We start from the raw sequence: 22462 nt of genomic DNA, 5'->3' as shown, positions 1-22462 counted from the left end.
GCCGAACCTTGTGATCGATGACATCATCATTTATTTTTTCTCCACCAATTTATGCCTACATGACGCTCCAGAAATTTCATCTTGATCGGATGAAGTTTTGTACTTCTCGAATTCTGACGTCATAATGGAGGCACCTATGACATCATCATTAACGTATTTTATTCCCCATGGAGAGTTCTTTACAATGAGCCATGTCTCAATTTTTTCTATTCAGTGCTTTATGAAATATGGAGGTGCAAAGTTTTTCGATTTTTCCAAGATGGCGGCCGAACCACGTGACCTATGACATCATAGTTATCATTAAAAAATTATACAGGTTGCACCTATGGTGAAAATTTTTGTCAATCGGACCAACGGTTGCAGAGAAAATCATATTTATTCTGTGCGGACAAGCAGACAGACAAACAGACAGACAAACAAACGGACTCAAATGCAATACCCTCTGAACAATGCTTCATACGTAGCTACATAATAAATGGAAGCTTTATTATTATGGGCAAGCATCACCGACCTCCTGCTCGATCGCAATTTAGGCGTTTTATTATTTATTTATTTATTTATTTTACGGACACGTTTCTGTTTCTTTACATAAATTTTCATTTACGGACGCTTTCCGATGGTTGTGTGATTTTTCCCCGGTGTATTGGCTTTTTTGTCCGCCGGCACGCCAAATTTCAGCTTCCTACAACACCAGGAAGGTACCAAACATTAATATCAGTCAGCCAGTGAATCCGTCAGTGGTGAGAAAGAGCTTTATATATTAGATATATTTTAGGGCATGTTGAAAAGTAATGCCTCCTATTCTGTTTCTCGAATGAAACAAAGCACAATCAGCACATTACCTATTCCTATCATTGGGTGCAATGTTTCATGATTCTGACACTTGACGTCTCAGTGATACATTAGTGAAGATGGCAGAGAGCAGCTCTGCCATCTTACCTCACACACACACACACACACACACACACACACACACACACACACACACACACACACACACACACACACCCGTACATTTACTTCTCACATATCTCCTTTATTAATGCAGAATCATATCCCCAGCTAACACACCATAGAAACACACACGTGTCCCCATATATTTTTTTCAAACTGATGCACTGTCATGCTTGTTGATTGTGCCATTGATGCATTGTCTTGTGTCACGTGACATCGCATGTTTTTAATGGAATTGGGGGAGGGCGGGGGGCGCGGGGGGTGGAGGAGGGGGAGAGTGGGAAGGAAGGTGGGAAGCTTAACAAGCAAGATTGCTTAACATGCAAGAAGCAAGATTCTAAATTCCACTCCTAACCAATAGGGGGCTCTGCATCAGCAGCACAGCTCTGCTCTGTGGAACCATGCGAACCCAGGTGCTGCGAATGAACTCAAAGAATGAATGAATATATCACTTTTTGAACTGTTCATATCAAGATAAAGTTTCATTTGAATCCAAATCATGTCTTGAAACTTCTCTGGCTTTATGGCATCTTTGATTGTTCATTTTGTTGTGAAGCCAGAAACTCACTTGCTGGTAATGACATCATATATATTTTATTTTTTCCTTTTCTGTAGTTTCGACGTCTGTCATCCAAACATATTAAATCTGTTTTAAATCTCTTTAAACATGTGATATATATTCTGATTGCTTTCTTGATTATGTCCTCACAGTGCACCACGGAATTACAATCCGTCTTTTGGAGCTCATGAGTGACGGTCTCACGAAGCCTGGGACTTATGAGCACAAAGCCCTGGTTAAGGATGTGGAGGAAAATGTATGTTTGCTATGGATTCTCTGAAACTATGCACGATAATTTACCAAACTATAGTTTCACTTGCGAGACTCATTGAAACCATGTTCTCCCCACTCCAGCTTAACAGTGTTTATCGGAGCATCGTTGGAACACACAGCGTGCAAAACACTGTGCTCAGGTGTGCCAATTACCAAATAACTTTACCTTAGCCGTCCTGCTTCTGCAATTATTGTTTATCATCATTTATCCCTTTTTATTGATTGCTGTTCTATTTGATTTGATAATTACAAGACCCATATATGATGAATTTTGTGTTTCTACTACTCTCTAGCCATGCTGTTAACTCGTTTGTTTCGTTGTTTTGTTTTGTGTGCAGGACTCAGCCAAACTCTGGAAAAAGGTAAAGCTTTTTGTAAAAAAAAAAGTAAAAGTAAAGTAAAAAGTAAAAGTAAACCTTGTAAAAGTAAACCTTTACACTACCTTGGTAAACATAACCTGTATAATTTTCAAAATGTTTTTTAATCGGAATGGCTATTATGACTACATGAAAATTAACTTGGGGGGGGGGGGGGGGGGGATTAAACACAAGTGGTGTTAAAAATGCGGCTTCTGTGACTCCATTATTTTATGGATCTTAAAGATTTTAATTTTTGAGATATTAGCCTCCGGGGATATGTACTTAGAGGAAGATGTTTAACATGAGGGGATGCACAGTGTATAAAGGGAGTTTTGGGAGTAGTGTGGTTGGGCAGGTAACATGCATACCGTTTATACAAATCCCAATTGTGAACATATATTAACATTTTATTTTTAATATACTACTTTCCTCGTTTTTTACCCCCTTATTTTAAGTGTTTTTTAATTATGAATAAAAATTTCTGCAAGTTTGGAAGTGATCACATTTACTTTTTGCGCTGACAGAATGACCTAGACCTAGAGGTACACACACTCACCTCTAAGTTGTCCAGCCTGGGTTCGAATCCCCATCCTGGTATAAACTGTGATCCCGGTGTTTCACAGGTGGGATCAATGTGCATTCCGTCCATCGGATGTATGTTAAACGGGTGGCCCATCTGCGAGCACTAGTTGGTGGACTTTAAAGATCCCATGGTGTCCTTTGCGAAGAGTTGACTGCCCTAACCTGACCGAAGACCGCAAAGAGCACCTTGCCCAAATTCCAACATACAAAGCCCTAACATACAATTGCCTTTCCAGCAGTAGTTAATGCAGGAATTTGCCATTCTGCCGGCGATTGCTCGCCTACTCTTCATAAAGGACACCATGGGATCTTTAACGTCCACCAACTATGGCCGGCAGACAGAACGCTCGGTTTAACGTCCATCCGAGGGATGGTATGCACATTGATGAATCACTCTACCTGTGAAACACCGGGATGACAGTTTATAGCTGGGTCAGAATTCGAACCCAGGCAAGACAGCTTAGAGGCGAGTGTGCTTAGTTCTAAGCCATACTATCAGCCTTATCACCACCTGTCTATACAAATTACCTGTCTATACAAATTACCTGTCTATACAAATTACCTGTCTATACAAATTACCTGTCCACACAAATTACCTGTCTACACAAATTACCTGTCTACACAAATTAGCTGTCTATACAAATTACCTGTCTATACAAATTACCTGTCGATACAAATTACCTGTCTATGCAAATTACCTGTCTATACAAAATACCTGCCGATACAAATTACCTGTCTATACAAATTACCTGTCGATACAAATTACCTGTCGATACAAATTACCTGTCTATACAAATTACCTGTCTATACAAATTACCTGTCTATACAAATTACCTGTCTACACAAATTAGCTGTCTATACAAATTACCTGTCTATACAAATTACCTGTCTGCACAAATTAGCTGTCTATACAAATTACCTGTCTATACAAATTACCTGTCTACACAAATTAGCTGTCTATACAAATTACCTGTCTATACAAATTACCTGTCTACACAAATTACCTGTCTATACAAATTACCTGTCTACACAAATTAGCTGTCTACACAAATTAGCTGTCTATACAAATTACCTGTCTATACAAATTACCTGTCTACACAAATTACCTGTCTACACAAATTACCTGTCTATACAAATTACCTGTCTACACAAATTACCTGTCTATACAAATTACCTGTCTATACAAATTACCTGTCTATACACATTACCTGTCTATACAAATTACCTGTCTATACAAATTACCTGTCTACACAAATTACCTGTCTATACAAATTACCTGTCTATACAAATTACCTGTCTATACAAATTACCTGTCTATACAAATTATTCGATTGTGCTTGGGGACCAATTTATATTCTATAGAACTGTTCCATAAAAAATCTGTAGAAATTCTATAGAAATATTTTTGTACAGTTGTTTTCTGTTTTTCTGTTGTTTTCTGTTTTTTCTGTTGTTTTCGCAGAAATTTCAGAACAGAAATTTCGCAGAAGTATTTCATTTTTATAATTCCACTCTTTCGCCATTCTCAGATTCCAAACATTTACTGGACGCATTACATTTACACATTTACAATAAAATGCTCAATGAGAATTGAATGAATTTTATGCAATAATCATTTTATTTCTCCTTAATCCGGAAGCACGTGTTCCCCATGCAACATATAACAAGTGTCATTTAAATTCACGTGTTCATTACTTGTTCTTGCTTTCGGACGTCTCTTCCTATCTCCAATCTGATTGGTTGCCAAGCATAGCAACGGCTCGTAAGGATTTCCTTAACCTCGAGGAGATCCTTAGCTGAGGATTTCCTAAGGGTTGTTTATGCAACACCACTTGAGGAAATCCGTCGCTCAGGAAAAAAAAATGGACCTCAAGGTAAATCTTTCCTTAAGGATGAGGGAGTTTTTTGCAATCCTGCCATTGGTGTATCGGCCTCTGGTGTCACGCTGCGATTATCATCGTCTTCATGACCAATTTCCATGAAGATTTCCATTTGGAAACTCAAAGGTTGGTGTTTAAGGGAGCATGCTCCCTTGAGTTTAAGGGAGGTTTAAAGGAAAAACAAACTTAAGGAATATTCGTATATGCAGCAATCCTCAAACTAAGGGTGCCTTTAAGGGTAAGGGTGCCTTCATATACACGGATTATTCTTACGAGTCCTTACGGATCGCCAACTCGTAGTCAATCGCAAGCATCCGTAAATAACGGAAGATGATTTTTGACATGTCAAAAGTTGTTGCGAGTTGTGACGAGTTATCTACGGATACCAGCGAGTTATTTACGGATGCTTGCGATTGACTACGAGTTGGCGATCCGTAAGGACTCGTAAGAATAATCCGTGTATGTGAAGGTTGCATAAACCGAAGGAAATATTGAAGTAAATCCTCAAGTCTTTCCATAAAAGGATGCTTTATGCAACCGGGCCATAGCATTTAACAATGCGGAGCCTTGCCAGAGTATATCGATTAAAGTAGATCTGAGAATGAACGATCTATTTTAAATACTGATGTATGTGTGGGGAAATGTAGGTGGATACTTTGGGACCTGGTCGGTCTCTGTCCCGCTTTCTGAAACGTACCCACACGTGAAGACAGCAGCCAACAACAGCAACTTACACGCACACAGAGATGCGTGCACACAAACACAGACTCACACACCATACACACACATGCACACACACCATCACACACGCGCACACACACACACACACACACACACACACACACACACACACACACACACACACACACCCACACACCAATAATTATGATAGCCTCTCCGTTTGTTTTGGGAGCCATTGAAGCTAACAATAAAGTGTTATAAGTATTAATAATTATTATGCTGTAAATATAAGCCTTTTTTTTTTTGTGGCTGAACAGAGAAAAACATATTGTTGTGGACACCATCCTCCCTTCAACACGCTCAAACTTCCAAAAAATCCTGGATAAGACAGATTTGAGCGTTTCATCCGGCAGTTTTAACAAACTGCCAGTGGCACCGGATTTCTACACGGTGGCATCTGATCGTGGTAGGTACAAGTTCAAGTATTAGACAAATATATTTCAGAACATAGCAATTGACTTAACAATTGTGGGTATTTCAATTTCAATGGAGGAAAAAAAAATTGATGCTCGATGAGAGTGCAAGAATCGTTATGTATAGGAATCGGTATGTATGTATGTATGTATGTATGTATGTATGTATATATATATATATATATATATATATATATATATATATATAACTATTCCAATATTTTTGTGAGTAAGATTAGCATTTATTTGCAAGGAATGATATTTTCTTAGTCATTTTCATGTCAAAATTGTTTGCACTTCTCTTCATAGATGCTCATGGCTTGATGGAGTACCAAGATGATGTGAAGTCCCAGGATGTCCGTGTTCCTCTCTTTATTAAGGAAGAGGATGATAATGAGAAGAAGCTGTTAGTAAAAGCACTTTCTGTTCCCAAGGGACTGGCCCACATCACTAAGCCAGAAGTGAACATCACCATTATCAAAGACCTTGGTAAGGGCATCATGCTATAATTCACCAAATGTCCGTCCTTCTGTCTATCTGTCTATCTGTTCATCCGTCCGTCCGTTCGAAGGTACCGCAAAAACGGCTGAATCGATCGCAACGATATTTTGGGTGGGTAATCCTGGGATCTCCTGGAGTAAAATAGGGTATATTGTTTTTCCAATTTCAGCTTTGGCCTCCAGCATTTTCAGGTTTAGGCTCCCGCATAACGTTATTTTCCCGGGTGCCGCACAAATGGCTGCACCGATCGGACTCGGTGACCTCGGACAAAGACCTTTTATAAGGACATGGGTTGAATCCCTACTTGAGAGAATGCCAACCCCCTCCCTGCCATCACGGTCGTCTCTCCAACTCACAATCCCACGAGATATGCGGAAAGGATGACCCAAAACCAATTATCTTCTTTTTGATTAGTATATAAACATCATTAAAAGTAAATAATGACCTCGGCCAAAGTTCAAACGATGTGAGTTTAATCTCTACATGAGAGAATTCCACACATAGCTATTTGGGCAGTGTATATGCTAACAGATCGTTCTCCATCGATCTTGCTAAGGCCGTAACACCTATCGGCTCAAAATCCTTTTAACTGTTGACTTGGTAGTTTTTACAATGAAGGAAACATTAACAATGCTGTTAAAAGTTTATTTTGTGATTAATTTGTGATTGGAGTTATGTTGTTTGGAATGAAAAAAGAGATATTGAGTAAATGACGACATGCCGTGATGGTTTCTACTTTCTAAATGTGAACTTCGCGGATCGCCATATGCAGATTTGCCACGGACCCACGATCGATGTTTCTATATGTGAACGTACCTGTTTGTTTGCGAACGGGTATGTTTTTCATGGAAGTCCTTCACGAACTTGCTGTCCATGTCTGACATGTGACTGAGGATGCTACAGGAATGTGGAATTTATTGGTTTCCATGCTTTAGCATTCGCCGTATCTGTATTGCCTGTTTGCTTCCGGCCTCCCACCCGTGCATTGCACGGGTATCTCACTAGTAGCAATTAATTGGTCATTGTTTGTCAACGTTTTAGGACATTCTGGTCGTGACACACAATTTATCTGTAGATGGAAAGAACTCGTTTGTAAAACTACTGCTTATAAAATGATGTATCTGTTAGCAAACATGCTGGTTTATATCCGGTCGTAATGCTTTGTTTTCTATGTTCATGCTCTGGGATCATTCCTGTTGGTCGTGGCTATTACATGTCATAATCATACTAAAACTAAAATACGCAATTTGGTGTCTGTCTGTCTGTCTTTCTGACAATTTTTGACTGCGATACATTCGGTCGTTAATTATCCAATCTCAACTAAACTTAACAGGAGGACTAAAGGTCACACGATGAAGGTTGTAGCGATTTAACATCCCCCCATCCCAAGGGGGTTTTTCCCACCAATGGGGTTGCGTGTTGAGGTGTATATCCGTGATAAGATGGCTTTATCGTGGCGTTTAACAACACCAAATAACACCAAATATAATAGCATAATATTAATGTTATTACAAAATAATATTAATACTAATAATATCCCCCGTCCTCGAGGAGTTTTTCCTCCTTGAACAAACGGCGTGTTAACGTGTATACTGTATAAATAGCTTATCAGGCTGTTTTCATGGGAGCACTCTCTACCAGAGGTAAAAGTATTATAAACGACAAACACGTTTGATTATCTTTTTAAACAGCTAATGCTGTGTAACACTAAACTGAAAGGGAGGAAACCCGGGGTGTATTCAGTTACCAAGCAGCAAGCTAGCGCTTGCCAAGCCAGCCGTTCCTGATCGATGGTTTGGAATGGAGTGCTTGCTTGAATGCTTAAGCCACTTGGCGAGCGCTCGCCAAGAAACTTGGTAAATTAACACCCCACCCCTGATGTTAATGAGGCGCGATCATAGATGTACTGTAATCTTCATACCGCAGAGAGGAATGCCACTTCCTGCTGCCCCAGTAGGGAATGGGTGTACTAGTGTAATAAAATATGTTGATTCTCTGCATGAAAACCATAGACATTGGAAATTATCATGATCATTCGAGGTGTTTGTTTGTTTGACTTCTATGCACTCCTACACCACTGAACCGGATTAGCTTAAAACTGAAACTTGTGCACCAGCGGAGATTGGGGGGGGGGGGGGGGGCATAGGGGGCAATGCCCCCACCTTAATTTTTTTCAGTAGTTTACAATTAAGATAAAAACATCCCGTATTTAAACGTGAGTAACAATAATGAACGTAAACTGTATTTCTGATTTCACGTACACAGCAACTACACTAACAAACGGTAATTTTGGAAGTCAGACCTAGCTACCCATTGTTAATATTAATCCTTTGCTCCCCCATCCCCCCTCCCCAATCGAGAAGTCAAACTACACCTACGGATATGAGTGGGAGTGGATGAAGGGATTGAGGGAAGTGAGTGATTGGGTTGAGTGGAAGTATGTGAAGGTGTAAAGAAGGCAGTGGGAAAAGGAGAATAAGTGGGAGTGGATTGGATGACGGATTTGAGAGCAATGTGTGAAGGGGTAGAGTCTAGGGGAATGGGAGAGAGGGGTTACACATATACTTACATTAGCTTTAGCCAGTGCATTTTGCATGATGTGAAATGGGAAAGAATGGTTCATAAAGGAAGGAGAATGAACCAAACTTTGCTGTCAATCCTAACATAGATAATTGAGTATTACACTTGTACCCATTCCCCTCCCCCCCCCCCCCCCCACGAACCCCTCCCCACAGCCAATAGTGTGGTGGGTATTGTGAAGCCAGAGTACGTCTTCAAAAAACGTAAGGAGGAAGTTATGGTGCCTGTCCAAAGAAAAATCAACGAGCCGAGACCAGCAACTGTGCAATACCGTACCCATGATCTCTCCGCCATTGCTAATGAAGCAAGTATAGGCACTTTTATGCACTCCTGCATAAAGACATTGATTTGTAGACATGGAAACAAAAATATAGACATTGATTTGTTGTTGATTTGACTATATTTGTGTGTTCTGTGATTTTGATTTTTATCTTTCTGTAAAACTCCATTAATTTTGCTGAATAGCCTTGGAATGGTTTGCAGTAACCAATTGCTCCATACTTTTTCCCAATTGTGTCTCATTTAGGCTTCAACAGTAGTCAGTATTCCAAACCTGTAAAGAACCAGATAGGGAGTCTTGTACTAAATGTCATCACACCGACATAATGATCTTACATATTGGCTATTGGCACCTTACGTAACCCAGCAGACCCCCTTCAAGCAGCTTCGACACAAATCATTATACCTTTGGTCCAGTTCATCATTATACAGCCAGTTCGTGAAAGACTTGAGCCCAACTTCCTCCAGCCAACCCCACAATAACGTGGGAATAACAATTGTGACTTGTAAAGAAGAATAATGACATGTATCATGCCTTCGATTCGGTCTGGCACCCCACCATGCTCACCAAATTCTCCTTTTATGGTATCCATGGAAATCTCCACGCATGGCTTGCGGACTTCCTCTCTTGTCATAGTCAACGTGTGGCTCTAAATGGAATTCTCTCATCTCCTCTTTACTTCCTGAGCAGGCTGGTGTTCCCCAAGGCAGTGTTCTGGGCCCGGTGCTTTTTCTGGTCTTCATCAATGATCTCTCCGACTCTGAAAAATCCTCTCTGTCTCTTTGCTGATGACTTCACTCTCTGCCGCTTCATTCCTCATCCCTCAGATCGGCAGACAGCGACCTCTTCACTCTCTGCAGACCTGGATAAAATCACAAACTGGTCAAACAAGTGGAATACGTCTTTCAATCCTGACAAATCTCACACTTTGTCTCTTTGTCTCTCCATAAAAACCATCGGGAAAACCCTCCCATCTACTTTCTCAACAATCCTCAAATAATTTCTGTCACTCAAGCTTTTGGGTGTCACAATCTGCCATGATCTTCCCTGGGAAAACCACATTTCCAAGCTGGCCTCAAAAGCCAGTCGCCGACTGGGTATCCTCAGCCGTGCGAAGTCCTTCCTTGGCTGCCCAGTAGTCCACACTGAGCTCCTCACCACATACAAATCTTTCATCCGCAGATTGATGGAGTACTGCTCTCCCATCTGGGCTGGTGCTCCTGCCTCACACCTAGCTCGGCTTCACGCTGTTGAAACCAAAGCTTTCAGAATCATTGGAATCTTCCGTGATGAAGCTGATTCTGAGGGCCTTTCACTCGCTTACCGCAGGCAGGTTGGTGGTCTTTCTGTCTTATACTGACAACTCTCCGGCCTAGCTCCCCCTGCTCTATCTGTGCTCTGTCTCTCAAATATTCCTTCAGGACGCACAAGATCTGCCATAAACCCTCTTCTGGTGAAACTGCTAAAATCAAGATTCTCTACTCACCTCCATCCTTTCATTCCTCTTTTTTCCCGCCTCTGGAACAAACTCCCACACTCTCTTCAAGCCCATTCCTCCCTCTAGGTCTTCAAAACAGCTGTTCACCACCATCTCTTATCTTCCCCCATCCAAAACCTTGATCTTGTCTACCCCCGTTAATCCACGCCAAATCCACCTCTTTCAGTCTCCGACTTCATTCCTGAAATTCCTAGTAGTGTTCACTTGTTTTATACCATGAACCATTCCCTTCCCCCCCTCCCCCCTCCTCCCCCAAAGCCCTCTCCCTTCCACAGATCTCCCAATGTTCCTGTTCTCTACTGTTGTTGTGCTTGTATGCTTACCTCTCTCTCCCCATCTTGTGTCTCGCTCCCTTTAGTATATGTTTTATGTGTCCATTTATGTTTTTTGTGTTTAATATGTTAGCTTTTACACGAGCCTCAACTTTGTATACAAAAATAATAATAATAACATGATCAAATCTCTGGCATTTTCAACATTTCAAAGAAGTTATTGTACTGTTACACTGAAAATGCATCAGAGCCTTGGAAAACCTTTGAAGACAAGGAAGGTTTATCAAGGAGCATCTATTTATGAGTTGATTCTTCACGATCTAAAGCCTCAAGAGTGCCAAGCATTTGACTGTAAAGTTTTGCTCGATGAAAAATAAAATCATTTTAAACCTCTGAGAACACAATTCGTGTGCTGATGAGATGCTATGTGTACAAAAATTAGGAGGGAGCGTTCAAACTCAGGCTTACCAAAATGGTGACATCCAGATAAAGATAAAGAACGTGAGGAATACTGTCGTGTGTGTGTGTGTGTGTGTGTGTGTGTGTGTGTGTGTGTGTGTGTGTGTGTGTGTGTGTGTGTGTGTGTGTGTGTGTGTGTGTGTGTGTGTGTGTGTATATCTATCGGCCAATCTTTTAACATTAATGTGTGTTCACTGCAGTCTATTTTTTTTGAGGATGAAACACCCTCGAAAAACATTTTCCATAAAAGAGTAAGTATGGCTCTTCTACTGGAATTGTAGACGGTGGCCTGCAAACCGAGCATCAAGGGCGGTGTGCAGAAGCGTTTTTATTAAATAATAATAAAGACAAGGTTGAGGAAGGTGAAATTCGCTGCATATGATGTGCAACGCACGCAGCATAAAACGAGTGTTCATTTACGTCCAAATGATGTCTTGTACATAAAAAAGATATTAGCACATCTGACACTAGGCCGAGGCTTCAGTCTTTGGCACGTTCGTGAGGCTGCACCATCGAATAAACTGTTTCAACCTGTCATTTTTGAGGGGCTTTTATACTAGTGTATATGATATTATATATATATATATATATATATATATATATCACATACACGAGAATGGGTTTTTGGGTAAAAGTACCTTTGCCACTTTTCCAAGTAAACACAGTCAATACCAAAGGCAATATTGCCTTCGTTCGATAAGATAAAGAACCCGCTTATTAATGTTCCACATAAATCTTGAACAAGAGTCTGATTGTAATGTGCCAATACAGGACTACCTGCCTGCAGAAGGTGTACTTCATTTTGATACCGATAACATTGAGAGTAAAATCCCACTCTCCATACTGGCACCAAAAGGCATTTCGACACATGCAACTGACCCACAACAGTTTGAAGTGGAGCTTCATGATCCAACGCATGGTGCCCGCATTGGCCGCTACAAGCGGTCCATCATTACTCTGCTTGAGGAATATGGTAGGTGCTTTCACTGGCATGTTTCGCTGAAAAAGCACGATCTTAAATTCTGATTGCAATTTGAGATACTTCCCTCTGCTTTGAATTGTGTATTTTAACATGTTGCCTGCCAACTACGAGAATACTCGTCGTACTGGGTGTACCAGATTCTGCCACTACGAGTATTCTCATGGAAAAGATTATGCTATTGTATTGTGAACAGAATTATGCTCTTGTGCCAGATAACACAACAACAAACTATCTGCAGGCAGTTTGATGAACATAAATCTATATTAAAATAATGATCAAATTTGTGTTGTACCGTTAGATGCGATATCGAAAATCGCTTAATTGCACAAATATTATATCGGCACAAAGCTCACTTCAGCTCAACCAAGACTAACTAAGAGATGGTTACAACGTGAAAAGAAATGATTATAACCGAAACAAGTTTGTTTTACATGATCCAGGACATTTGACTGCCAGCAAGAGTTGACGGACAACGTGTTAATTGGACAAGTTTTGTATTGCAGTTGGCTGACATAATTCCCAAATTGTGGTTTACATAAATTGACTCATGTAAACAAATAAATGGAATCTTTGTCGATTTGTGCTTCTGTGCGGGAGATACTTTTTGAAGAAGTTTAAGTCTATGACGTCATTGGCCTCTCACATATGGATTTGCCATTTGTACCCTGTGCGTGTCGTGCAAAGCGTAGTTAAGCAATTGGCCCACCTTCACAATTATGTTGATATCCTGTCAAAGCGTCATCTACAAATGCCAGAATTTTGACCCCTTTCCTCACGTTTTCAAAGTTTCATTGAAAATATTGCCACTGCTATGCTCTACACATGCCTCTTCCTTGCCCACCCACACTCGTAATTTATTGTACGGTGATAATTAAATAATTAGCACTTTGCTAATACTAATAATATTTTAAAAATCGATCGTTAATACCTACACTTACTCAACCAGACTCAATGGCTTAACGGTTAGCATGTCTGTCCTGAGTCTGGGAGGTCGGTGGTTCAAACCCCAGCCGGGTCATACCGAAGACTTTAAAAACGGGATTGGCTGCTTCCTTGCTTGATGCTCGATGCATACAGTGCCTTCAGCAAGTATTCACACCCATTGACTTTTTTCATATTTTGTTGTTGCAGCCTGAATTTATAATGGATTAAATTGAGATTTTTTGTCACTGATCTACACATAAAACCCCCATAATGTCAAAGTGGGAATTTTTGTTTTTTTTGAAATTTTTATCAAATAATTTAAAATTAAAAGCTGAAATGTCTTGAGTCAATCAGTATTCAACACCTTTGCTATGACATTCCAAATTGAGCTCAGGTTCATCCAATTTGTGATGTCTCTACAACTTGATTGGAGTCCACCTGTGGCCAATTCGATTGATTGGACATGATTTAGAAAGAAACACACCTCTCTATAAGGTCCGACAGTTGACAGTGCATGTCAGAGCAGAACATCCACCATGAAGTTCACGGAACTGTCCGTAGAACTCCGAGATACGAAAATTGAACTCTGGCCTGAATGCAAAGCGCTACGTCTGGTGGAAACCGAGCACAGCTCATCAACCATCTAACACCATCCCTACCGTGAAGCATAATGGTAGCAGAATCATGCTAAGGGGATGCTTTTCAACAGCAGGGACTGGGAGGGTTGTAAGGAGAGAGGGAACAATGAATGGAGCCAAATGCAGGCAAATCCTTGAGGAGAATCTGCTTCAGAGTGCAAAAGACCTTCGACTGCGGTGAAGATTTACGATCCAACAAGACCATGATCCCAAGTATACAATGAAAGCAACACTGGAATTGCTTCAAAACACGTACGTGAAAGTCCTTGAGTGGCTCAGCCAAAAGCTCAGATTTGAATCCCATTGAGAATCTGTGGAAAGACTTGAGGATTACTGTTCACCAACACTACCCATCCAACTTGACAAGGCCTGAGCAATCTGCAAGGAAGAATGGGAGAAACTCCCCAAATCCAGATGTGCAAAGCTGACACAGACATACGCAAGAAGACTCGAAGTTGTAATCACTGCCAAAGGTGCTTCTACAAGGTATTGACTCAGGGTTTGTTTTTGGGGGGGGGGGGGGTTTGGTTTTGTTTTTGTATACAAGATCGAGGCTCGTAAGAGCTAACATTAATCACAAAAGAACAAACGGACACATAAAACATATAATTAAGGGAGTGTGAGACAAGATGGGGAGAGAGAGGGAAGCACACAAGTTCAACAGTAGAGAACAGGGAAAACGGAAGATCCGTGGGAGGGAGAGGGCTTGAGGGGAGGAGGCATGGGAAGGGGGGTGGTGGGGTAGGAGAGGTATAAAACACAGGGACACTGCTATGACTTCCAGGAAAGAAGTCGGTATTTCAAAAAAGTGGATCCGGGGTGACAACGGGGGGAGAAAAGATCAGGTTTTGGATGGGGGAAGATAAGAGATGGTGGTGAACAGCTGCTTCAACGACCTGGAGGGAGGAGTGGGATTGAAGAGAGTGAGGGAGTCTGTTCCAGAGGCGGGAGGAATGAAGGATTGAAGGTGAGCAGAAAGTCTTGATTTTGGCAGTTGCACCATAAGAGGGTTGCTGGCAGGTCTTGTGTGACATGTAGGAATATTTAGGGGACAGAGCACAAACAGAGCTGGGGGAGCTAGGCCAGAGAGGAGTCGGTAGAAGACAGAAAGACCACCTACCTGCCTGTGGTGAGTGAGTGAAAGGCCCTCAGAGTTAGCTTCATCGCGCGAGATTCCAATGATTCTGCAAGCTTTGGTTTCAACAGCGTGAAGCCGAGCTAGGTGTGAGGCAGGAGCATCAGCCCAGAGGGGAGAGCAGTATTCCATTGAGCTGCGGATGAAGCCTTGTATGTGGTTAGGAGCTCAGGTGTGCCTAGGAAGGACTTCGCACGACGGAGGATGCCCAGTCGGCGACTGGCTTTGGAGGCTCAGCTTGGAAATGTAGTTTTCCCAGGAAAGATCATGGCAGATAGTGAGACCCAAAAGCTTGAGCAACATAACTTCTTGGAGAGGATTGATGAGAAAGTAGATGGGAGGGTTGTCCAGTCGGTCTTTTCGGAGAGACATAGTAAGAGTGTGAGATTTGTCAGGATTGAAAGACATGTTCCACTTGTTTGACCAGTCTGTGATTTTTATCCAGGTCTGCAGAGAGTGAGGAGGCTGCAGACTGCCGATCTGAGGGATGAGGTATGGAGCGGCAGAGAGTGCAGTCATCAGCAAAGAGATAGAGGGGATTTTCCAGAGTCGGAGAGATCATTCATGAAGACCTGAAAAAGCACAGGGCCCAGAACACTGCCTTGGAGAACTCCAGCCTGAACAGGAAGGGGGGATGAGAGAAATCCATTCAGGGCCACACGTTGACTACGACCAGAGAGGAAGTCCGCAAGCCATGTGTGGAGATTTCCATGGATACCATAGGAGGAGAGTTTGGTGAGCAGAGCGGGGTGCCAGACCGTATCGAAGGCATGTGATATGTCAAGGGAGACCCCTCTGATTTCCTGTTTGGCATTGAGGACCTCCATCCGTTGTTGAGACAGCAGAAGCAGTATGTCCAGAGTAGAATGACCTGGTCTGAATCCAAATTGATGATCCGAGATTAAGCCATTGGAGAAGAGGAAGGATTTGATGTCAGATGCGATGATTGATTCCATGACCTTGCTGAAGATTGGGAGCAGGCTGATTGGTCTGTAGTTGCAAGAATCTGTTTTTGCACCTTTTTTGTGTAAAGCGGTAGTGTTGGCTGATTTCCAAGCACATGGCATGGCAGAGCAAAAGAGAGGGTAAAGAGAATTGAGAGAGGGTGTGAAAGAGCGGCAGAGCAGGATTTTAGGACCCATGGGCTGATGCCGTCTGGTCTGGTCCAGTTGCAGAGTCCAGGAGCAGCTGGGTACGACTAGGTAAGGTGGGTACAGAAAGAGATGGGTTTGGGCCACAAGATTTTGAGGCAAACACAGATTTGAGGCATTCGGCTTTTTCACGTGTGGTGTCAACTGTGTAGCCGTTTGAGGTAAGGGAGGGGATGGAGGGGGAACAAACACCAGAAACAGATTTGACCAGACGCCACCGGGATTTGGAGGAGGGAGACAGGTTTGAGAGTAGAGAGATATTGTTTCCTGGCTCTCCTGAGGGTAGACACACACTTGTTCTGAACTTTGTGAAAGGAACTGAGATTGCCTTCCGTTGGATTTGCCTTCCATGAGGCAAAGGCAAGTTGTTTCAGGGCAACTGCCTCACCACAAGATTCAGTGTACCATGGACGGGAGGAAGGGTATGACAACTGAAGACGAGATGGGATAAATCTGTGCATGAGAGAGCATTTACAGTGCATTCAGAAAGTATTCAGACCCCTTCACTTTTTTCACATTTTGCTATATTGCAGCCTTATGCTGAAATCGTTTAAATTCATTTTTTCCCTAGATTGATGATGAGGGAAAAAATGAATTTAAACGATTTCAGCATAAGGCTGCAACATAGCAAAATGTGAAAAAAGAGAAGGGGTCTGAATACTTTCTGAATGCACTGTATGTAAATTAGATTTTTTAAATGTAATCTATATATATAAAACACAGTTTGTGTGTGTTTGTGTGTGTGTGTGTGTGTGTGTGTGTGTGTGTGTGATGTTACCGATAGACTCCTAAACGGAGAGGCTCACGTACTTGATATTTGGCACAAACATGGCCATTGAGCCTGGGAAGAACATGGCCGACCTAAAAAAAAAATCATAATATTTTTTAAACCATATTTTTACCTCAGCGCATTTCAGCGAGGAATATTATGACCGGAATGGCAGAGCAGCGCGCTGATTCGCTCAGAGCGATCACGTGATGGTCCTTACCGCCATTAACTCAGTTACGCGTTCACACGTATTTCAGAGCGAAAAGCGAATGCGTTTTTTCACATTTGAACGAGGAGCATTGCCATTCACACCACATAGGTTTTTTTTTCTTTCATCTTTAGATCCATATTTTTTGCCATAACGTAGCGCATTATGGCTCTCTCAAGCTCGAGTTAGCCAATCACCTGGAAGCATGAGACCACGTTGGCCACGCCCACGACATGACGCAGAGTTGCAATCGATCGCTCAGAGCGATCACGTGATGTTCCTGCCGCACGATTGCGTTTTTTCACATTTGAGCGAGGAACATTGCCATTCACACCACATAGGTTTTTTTTTCTTTCATCTGTAGATCCATATTTTTTTTCAGCGAGTAATATTATACACGGAATCTGAATCGGTGGCAAAGCAGCGCGCTGATTTGACGATTCGCGCGTCCTCCCCCCTCCCCCTACCCCTCCCCCTCCCCCCTCCCCCTCCCCCTTCCCCTCCCCCTCCCCTCCCCCTCCCCCTCCTACCCCTCTCCTCTCCCATCCATCCCCCTCCCCCTCCCCCCCTCCCCTCCCCTCCCCCTCCCCCCCCTCTCCTCCCCTCCCCCCCTCCCCTCCCCCCTCTTCTCCCTCACGTTTATACACGGAATGCCGGGTACTTCCCCCCCTCTTCTCCCCTCCCCTCCCCCCCCTCTCCTCCCCTCTCCCCCCCCCCCCCGTTCCCCTCCCCTCCTCTTCCCCCTCCCCCGCCCGGCAATGCCGGGTACTTCTGCTAGTTGTAAATATTTATGTAAATTAGATATTTCGATATTTCATTTTTTAATTATTTTGCTGAAATAAAATTCCATTTTGACATGGGTTATTATGTGTAGATCAGTGACAAAAAAAATCTCAATTTAATCCATTTTAAATTCAGTCTGTAACAACAAAATCTGAAAAAGTCAAGGGGTGTGAATACTTTCTGAAGGCAATGTAATTGGATAGAGCATTGACAAACAACCACATGTTCGTAATACTGGTGCAGGATTTGATGGACCTCATGTGTTGAAGTTCCTTGTAATAAACAGGTATTTTTCAAAGTGTGGAGAACCTTTCGTACACCTCTCTGCCCCCATCGTAACCCCCCACCAGCCCCTTTCTTTCCACACAGCAAGTATTATATGACTGAAAATGTTAAGCAGTTGAAGTGACTATTAATTATGCTGCAAAGGATATCGCTGTATGGACATGCACGTGTGTGTACTGCGTGCCTTTTCACCGACTGTAGCAATAGATGAAGAAAGAATATGTTCCAGCAGCCCTGAGAAAGTTTATGTATTTTTAAAATATTAATAGAGGATCACAACAGAATGCAATATGGATTTTAATTTATTTAATTATATCATATAAGTCTTTTTCTATGTATTTGCTTTGTTGTTTCTATCGTATTACCCCACTTGTTTTAAATACATTGGCCTTTTTGTACTTGCTTTTAATTTCAGACCCTGGGGTGCTGGAGTTTTCTAAGGGTTCACAGAATTTTGAACAGAATTCTCCTGAGATCCGTGTGCCAGTGACACGAACTCGTGGCCAGGATGGTGACACGACCGTGCGCTGGAAGACTATTCCCACGCAATCGACACAGCCCTCAGCATACAACAACATGACGGATGTGCTCCAACTACCTGAAGGCAAAGTCAGCAACGTCATACTCATCCCAATGCAGCAGCCCATTGACCCTGACTCCGATGACAGCTTCCAGGTTGTGCTGTATGAGCCGACTGGAGGGGTGCAACTTGGACAACGTAAAGAGACCGTTGTCACCGTATTAAGACAAAGTAGGTATATTTTGATTCCCATTCTGTTTGTTATGTTTAGTTTCTATTTTAGTCCAAAATTATTCTATAATAATTATCTTGAGTTAAACTAATCTCCTGTAGAGGTTCCTTTTTTTTTTTCTTTTTTTTTTAAATACAGGATCGAGGCTCGTGAAAGAGCTAACATTTATCACACAAAAAAAATCAAACAGACACACAAAATATATAATAAGGGGAGCAGTAGACAAGATGGGGAGAGAAGGGTAAGCACCCAATCACAACATTTGAGAGCAGGGACATCGGGAGATCTGTGGGAGGGAGAGGGCTTGGGGGGAGGAGGCGTGGGAAAAGGGGGGGTGGGGTGGTGGGAGAACTTTAAAACACAAGGATACTGCAAGGACTTCCAGGAAAGAAGTTGGCATTTCCCAAAAAAAAAAAGAAAAGTGGATCCTAGGGTGAAATTAGCGGGAGTAGAAAAGATCAAGGTTTTGGATGGGGGAAGATAAGAGATGGTGGTGAACAGCTGTTTTAAAGACTTGGAGGGAGGAGTGGGATTGAAGAGAGTGAGGGAGTTTGTTCCAGAGGTGGGAGAAAAGAGGAATGAAGGAGTGAAGGTGAGCAGAGAGTCTTGATTTTGGCAGTTTAACCATAAGAGGGTTGCCGGCAGATCTTGTGCGACCTGTAGGAATATTTGGGGGACAGAGCACAGAGAGAGCTGGAGGAGCAAGGCCGGAGAGGAGTCGGTAGAAGTCAGAAAGACCACCAACCTGCCTGCTGTGAGTGAGTGTGCTTATTTGGGTAATTTCAAGATATGCATGTGAGGTGAAGATTGAAGATATGTGTGGGTAGAGGATGGAGGCGAGTTGAAAGGATGAAACATGTTGGATTCTGGATGCAGATTTAAATCTAAAACCTACAACTAAGATTAACTACAATAACAAAAGAAGGACCTTGAGAGGATTTGAAACTCCGGTTTGCTTGCCAAACTGTCTACCTGCAGCGTAGAAGGTCTCCTTCATTCCTGGATTTCTGCACGGGGCCCGTGCTGGCTCTCACAGCCCTGATTTTTTTTTCATGATTTTTTTATTATGAGGATTTTTTTTTAATCGAATTCAAGTCTATGTGAGCAGACATGACAGCAAGCTGAACTTCTCTCAGCAGGAATGCGCACTTATCGATGCTTTCTCCTGCCTGATGAACCCCGGAGAACGTTTTGAAACTACAGTGTACTTGTTAAATATAATAGTCGATGAGACAATATTTGTTCAAATAAAAGTGATCAATCAATCAAAATAAAGAAACCTCAGGAATCCTTGCAGTTATCTTCTCAAATTCATTTTGAAGACTTTTAACGAGAGTCTACAGTAGGGGAGAGGCAGGTTAGTTGATACACTTTTCAGTTATGTTGGCCTATAATGAAGACTGTTAGCTCGACAGGATTCATGAATTGTCCAAAACAAATATCAGGGTCTTGTACATATCTGTGAAGCATGCCAGATCCACTGCATTATCAAACTTGGAATGGTGGCTCACAAAAAAACTGTTTGTCAAACGTATCATCTGACCTGACCAAGTGGGTTAGTTGATACACCTTGGTAGGTTAGAAGATACATTGATTTACATGGTGAATGAGTTAGATGATACATCGATTTACATGGTGAATGTTTACATGATGATACATCGATTTTCGCTCTTTCACGAGCCTCGATCTTGTATACAAAAAAAAAAAAAAAAAAAAATGAGTTCGATGATACATCGATTTACATGGTGAATGAGTTAGATGATACATCGATTTACATGGTGAATGAGTTAGATGATACATCGATTTACATGGTGAATGAGTTAGATGATACAACGATTTACATGGTGAATGAATTAGATGATACATCGATTTACATGGTGAATGAGTTAGATGATACATCGATTTACATGGTGAATGAGTCAGATGATACATCGATTTACATGGTGAATGAGTTAGATGATACATCGATTTACATGGTGAATGAGTTAGATGATACATCGATTTACATGGTATTTCTGCCAATGGTAACAAATTAGCATGCACATAATTACAGATACACATCAAACTAGGCTACATACCATCATTTCTGTATAATATTTGGACTAATGGTATTTTCAGAGTCAATGAGCACTGTTAATTAAAGCTGTTTGTTTGTTATTTATTCAGTTGTATACCTGCTATGTATACATAGGTAATGTAAAGTATATCTAACAATAGGGCTAAAGGTTAAGTTAGAGAAAAAAAAAGAAGATCTGTCAAACAAATGAATCGGCAAGCATCAAATATCAGGAAAGGAACAAGTTTCACAACTCAGATGGACACAACTCTTATATTTTTAAGATGTACAGTGTGGGCTATATAGGCCTACATATATTATGATGTATGAAGCCCAGTTACAAATGGCTACAGCATTGTCTTGTAAAAAAAAAAAAATGAATTGGTTAGTTGATACAGGTCGGTAGGGTTAGTTGATACGCGTATCAACTAACCTACTCAGACTGTATCATCTAACCCATCCATGGGTTTTTTGCAACACATGTTGCCCACATGCTTATGTGTATTATCCCGGCAATCAAAGCAGCGTAGGCTGAAAGCCACTTTCACAAGGTATAATCAACCAATGAGAACTCCTGTGACATCTATCTGGTATTATCACAATAAATGATCTTACCTTTTGTTGGCGTTTTTACTCAGGAGGACAAAAGTCAGGTTTTTTGGAGAATCACACCCTTTCTTTGTCTGTAACTTCTTGACCTACTGATCAATGATATGTAATGCAGCTAGCTAACAACAGAGGGCAGCATTTACACAAGTTTCATTTCTGAGGGCTAGGAGGAAGGTTGTATCAACTAACCTACTGTATCAACTAACCTACTGTATCAACTAATCTACTGTATCAACTAACCTACTGTATCAACTAACCTGCCTCCCCTATTTTGTCACTTTTTGTATGTCAACATGGGTGGACAAATGTGATGTTGATGATTTCATATTGTCGAAGCGCATGGTCACGTGAGACCACAAAAGCCAATGTACATTCATTACAGATTGTATTTCAATAGAATATGACTTGATTTGTACAGCAATTACATTCATGTTCTGATATTTTGTGTGCAGGCACACAACAGGAAGAGACAGACATCCTGCAAAAAACCACCAATCTCGGCCATCCTCAAAACATGACTGCAAAAGCTTTGAATGGACACTCCATGCATTTAAAGTGGCAACCTTCAATGGATGCAGAACGGTATAAGGTACGTTGACTATCAGACTGTGCCAACAACATATTCCTTTTCATGAAATGATCAAGGCATGCTTCAAGGTTGTGGAATTGCAAGATATCGCACGCGGTTGGGAGGAATACGTGACTTTCAAAATGGCGTATGAATGCTAAATGAGGCCTTTGGCGCATGCGCTGTGTATGTCTTTACAGTGAATCGGTTCTGCTCACTTTAACCTGCTGTTGCTAGTGCGAAATCTGTAA

General features: G+C 41.7%; 1 protein-coding gene across 4 annotated transcripts in view; it reads left to right on the top strand.

Annotated features, from left to right (window-relative positions):
• ITGB4 (integrin subunit beta 4) overlaps window positions 1-22462 on the top strand; it is a 177898-nt gene that overhangs the window by 91822 nt on the left and 63614 nt on the right. For all 4 annotated transcript variants that reach the window (XM_078780662.1, XM_078780657.1, XM_078780648.1 and 1 more), the window contains exons 22-30: window positions 1666-1769; window positions 1868-1926; window positions 2125-2148; window positions 5606-5754; window positions 6071-6250; window positions 8998-9146; window positions 12123-12324; window positions 18642-18977; window positions 22096-22232. In XM_078780662.1, the coding sequence (XP_078636788.1) occupies window positions 1666-1769; window positions 1868-1926; window positions 2125-2148; window positions 5606-5754; window positions 6071-6250; window positions 8998-9146; window positions 12123-12324; window positions 18642-18977; window positions 22096-22232 (1340 nt within the window). The remainder of the gene's footprint in view (window positions 1-1665; window positions 1770-1867; window positions 1927-2124; window positions 2149-5605; window positions 5755-6070; window positions 6251-8997; window positions 9147-12122; window positions 12325-18641; window positions 18978-22095; window positions 22233-22462) is intronic.

Source organism: Myxine glutinosa, chromosome 1 (genome assembly GCF_964187855.1).
Source record: "Myxine glutinosa chromosome 1, kmMyxGlut1.1, whole genome shotgun sequence".
Taxonomy (NCBI): Eukaryota; Metazoa; Chordata; class Myxini; order Myxiniformes; family Myxinidae; genus Myxine; species Myxine glutinosa.
This window is presented reverse-complemented; position numbering and strand designations above follow the sequence as displayed.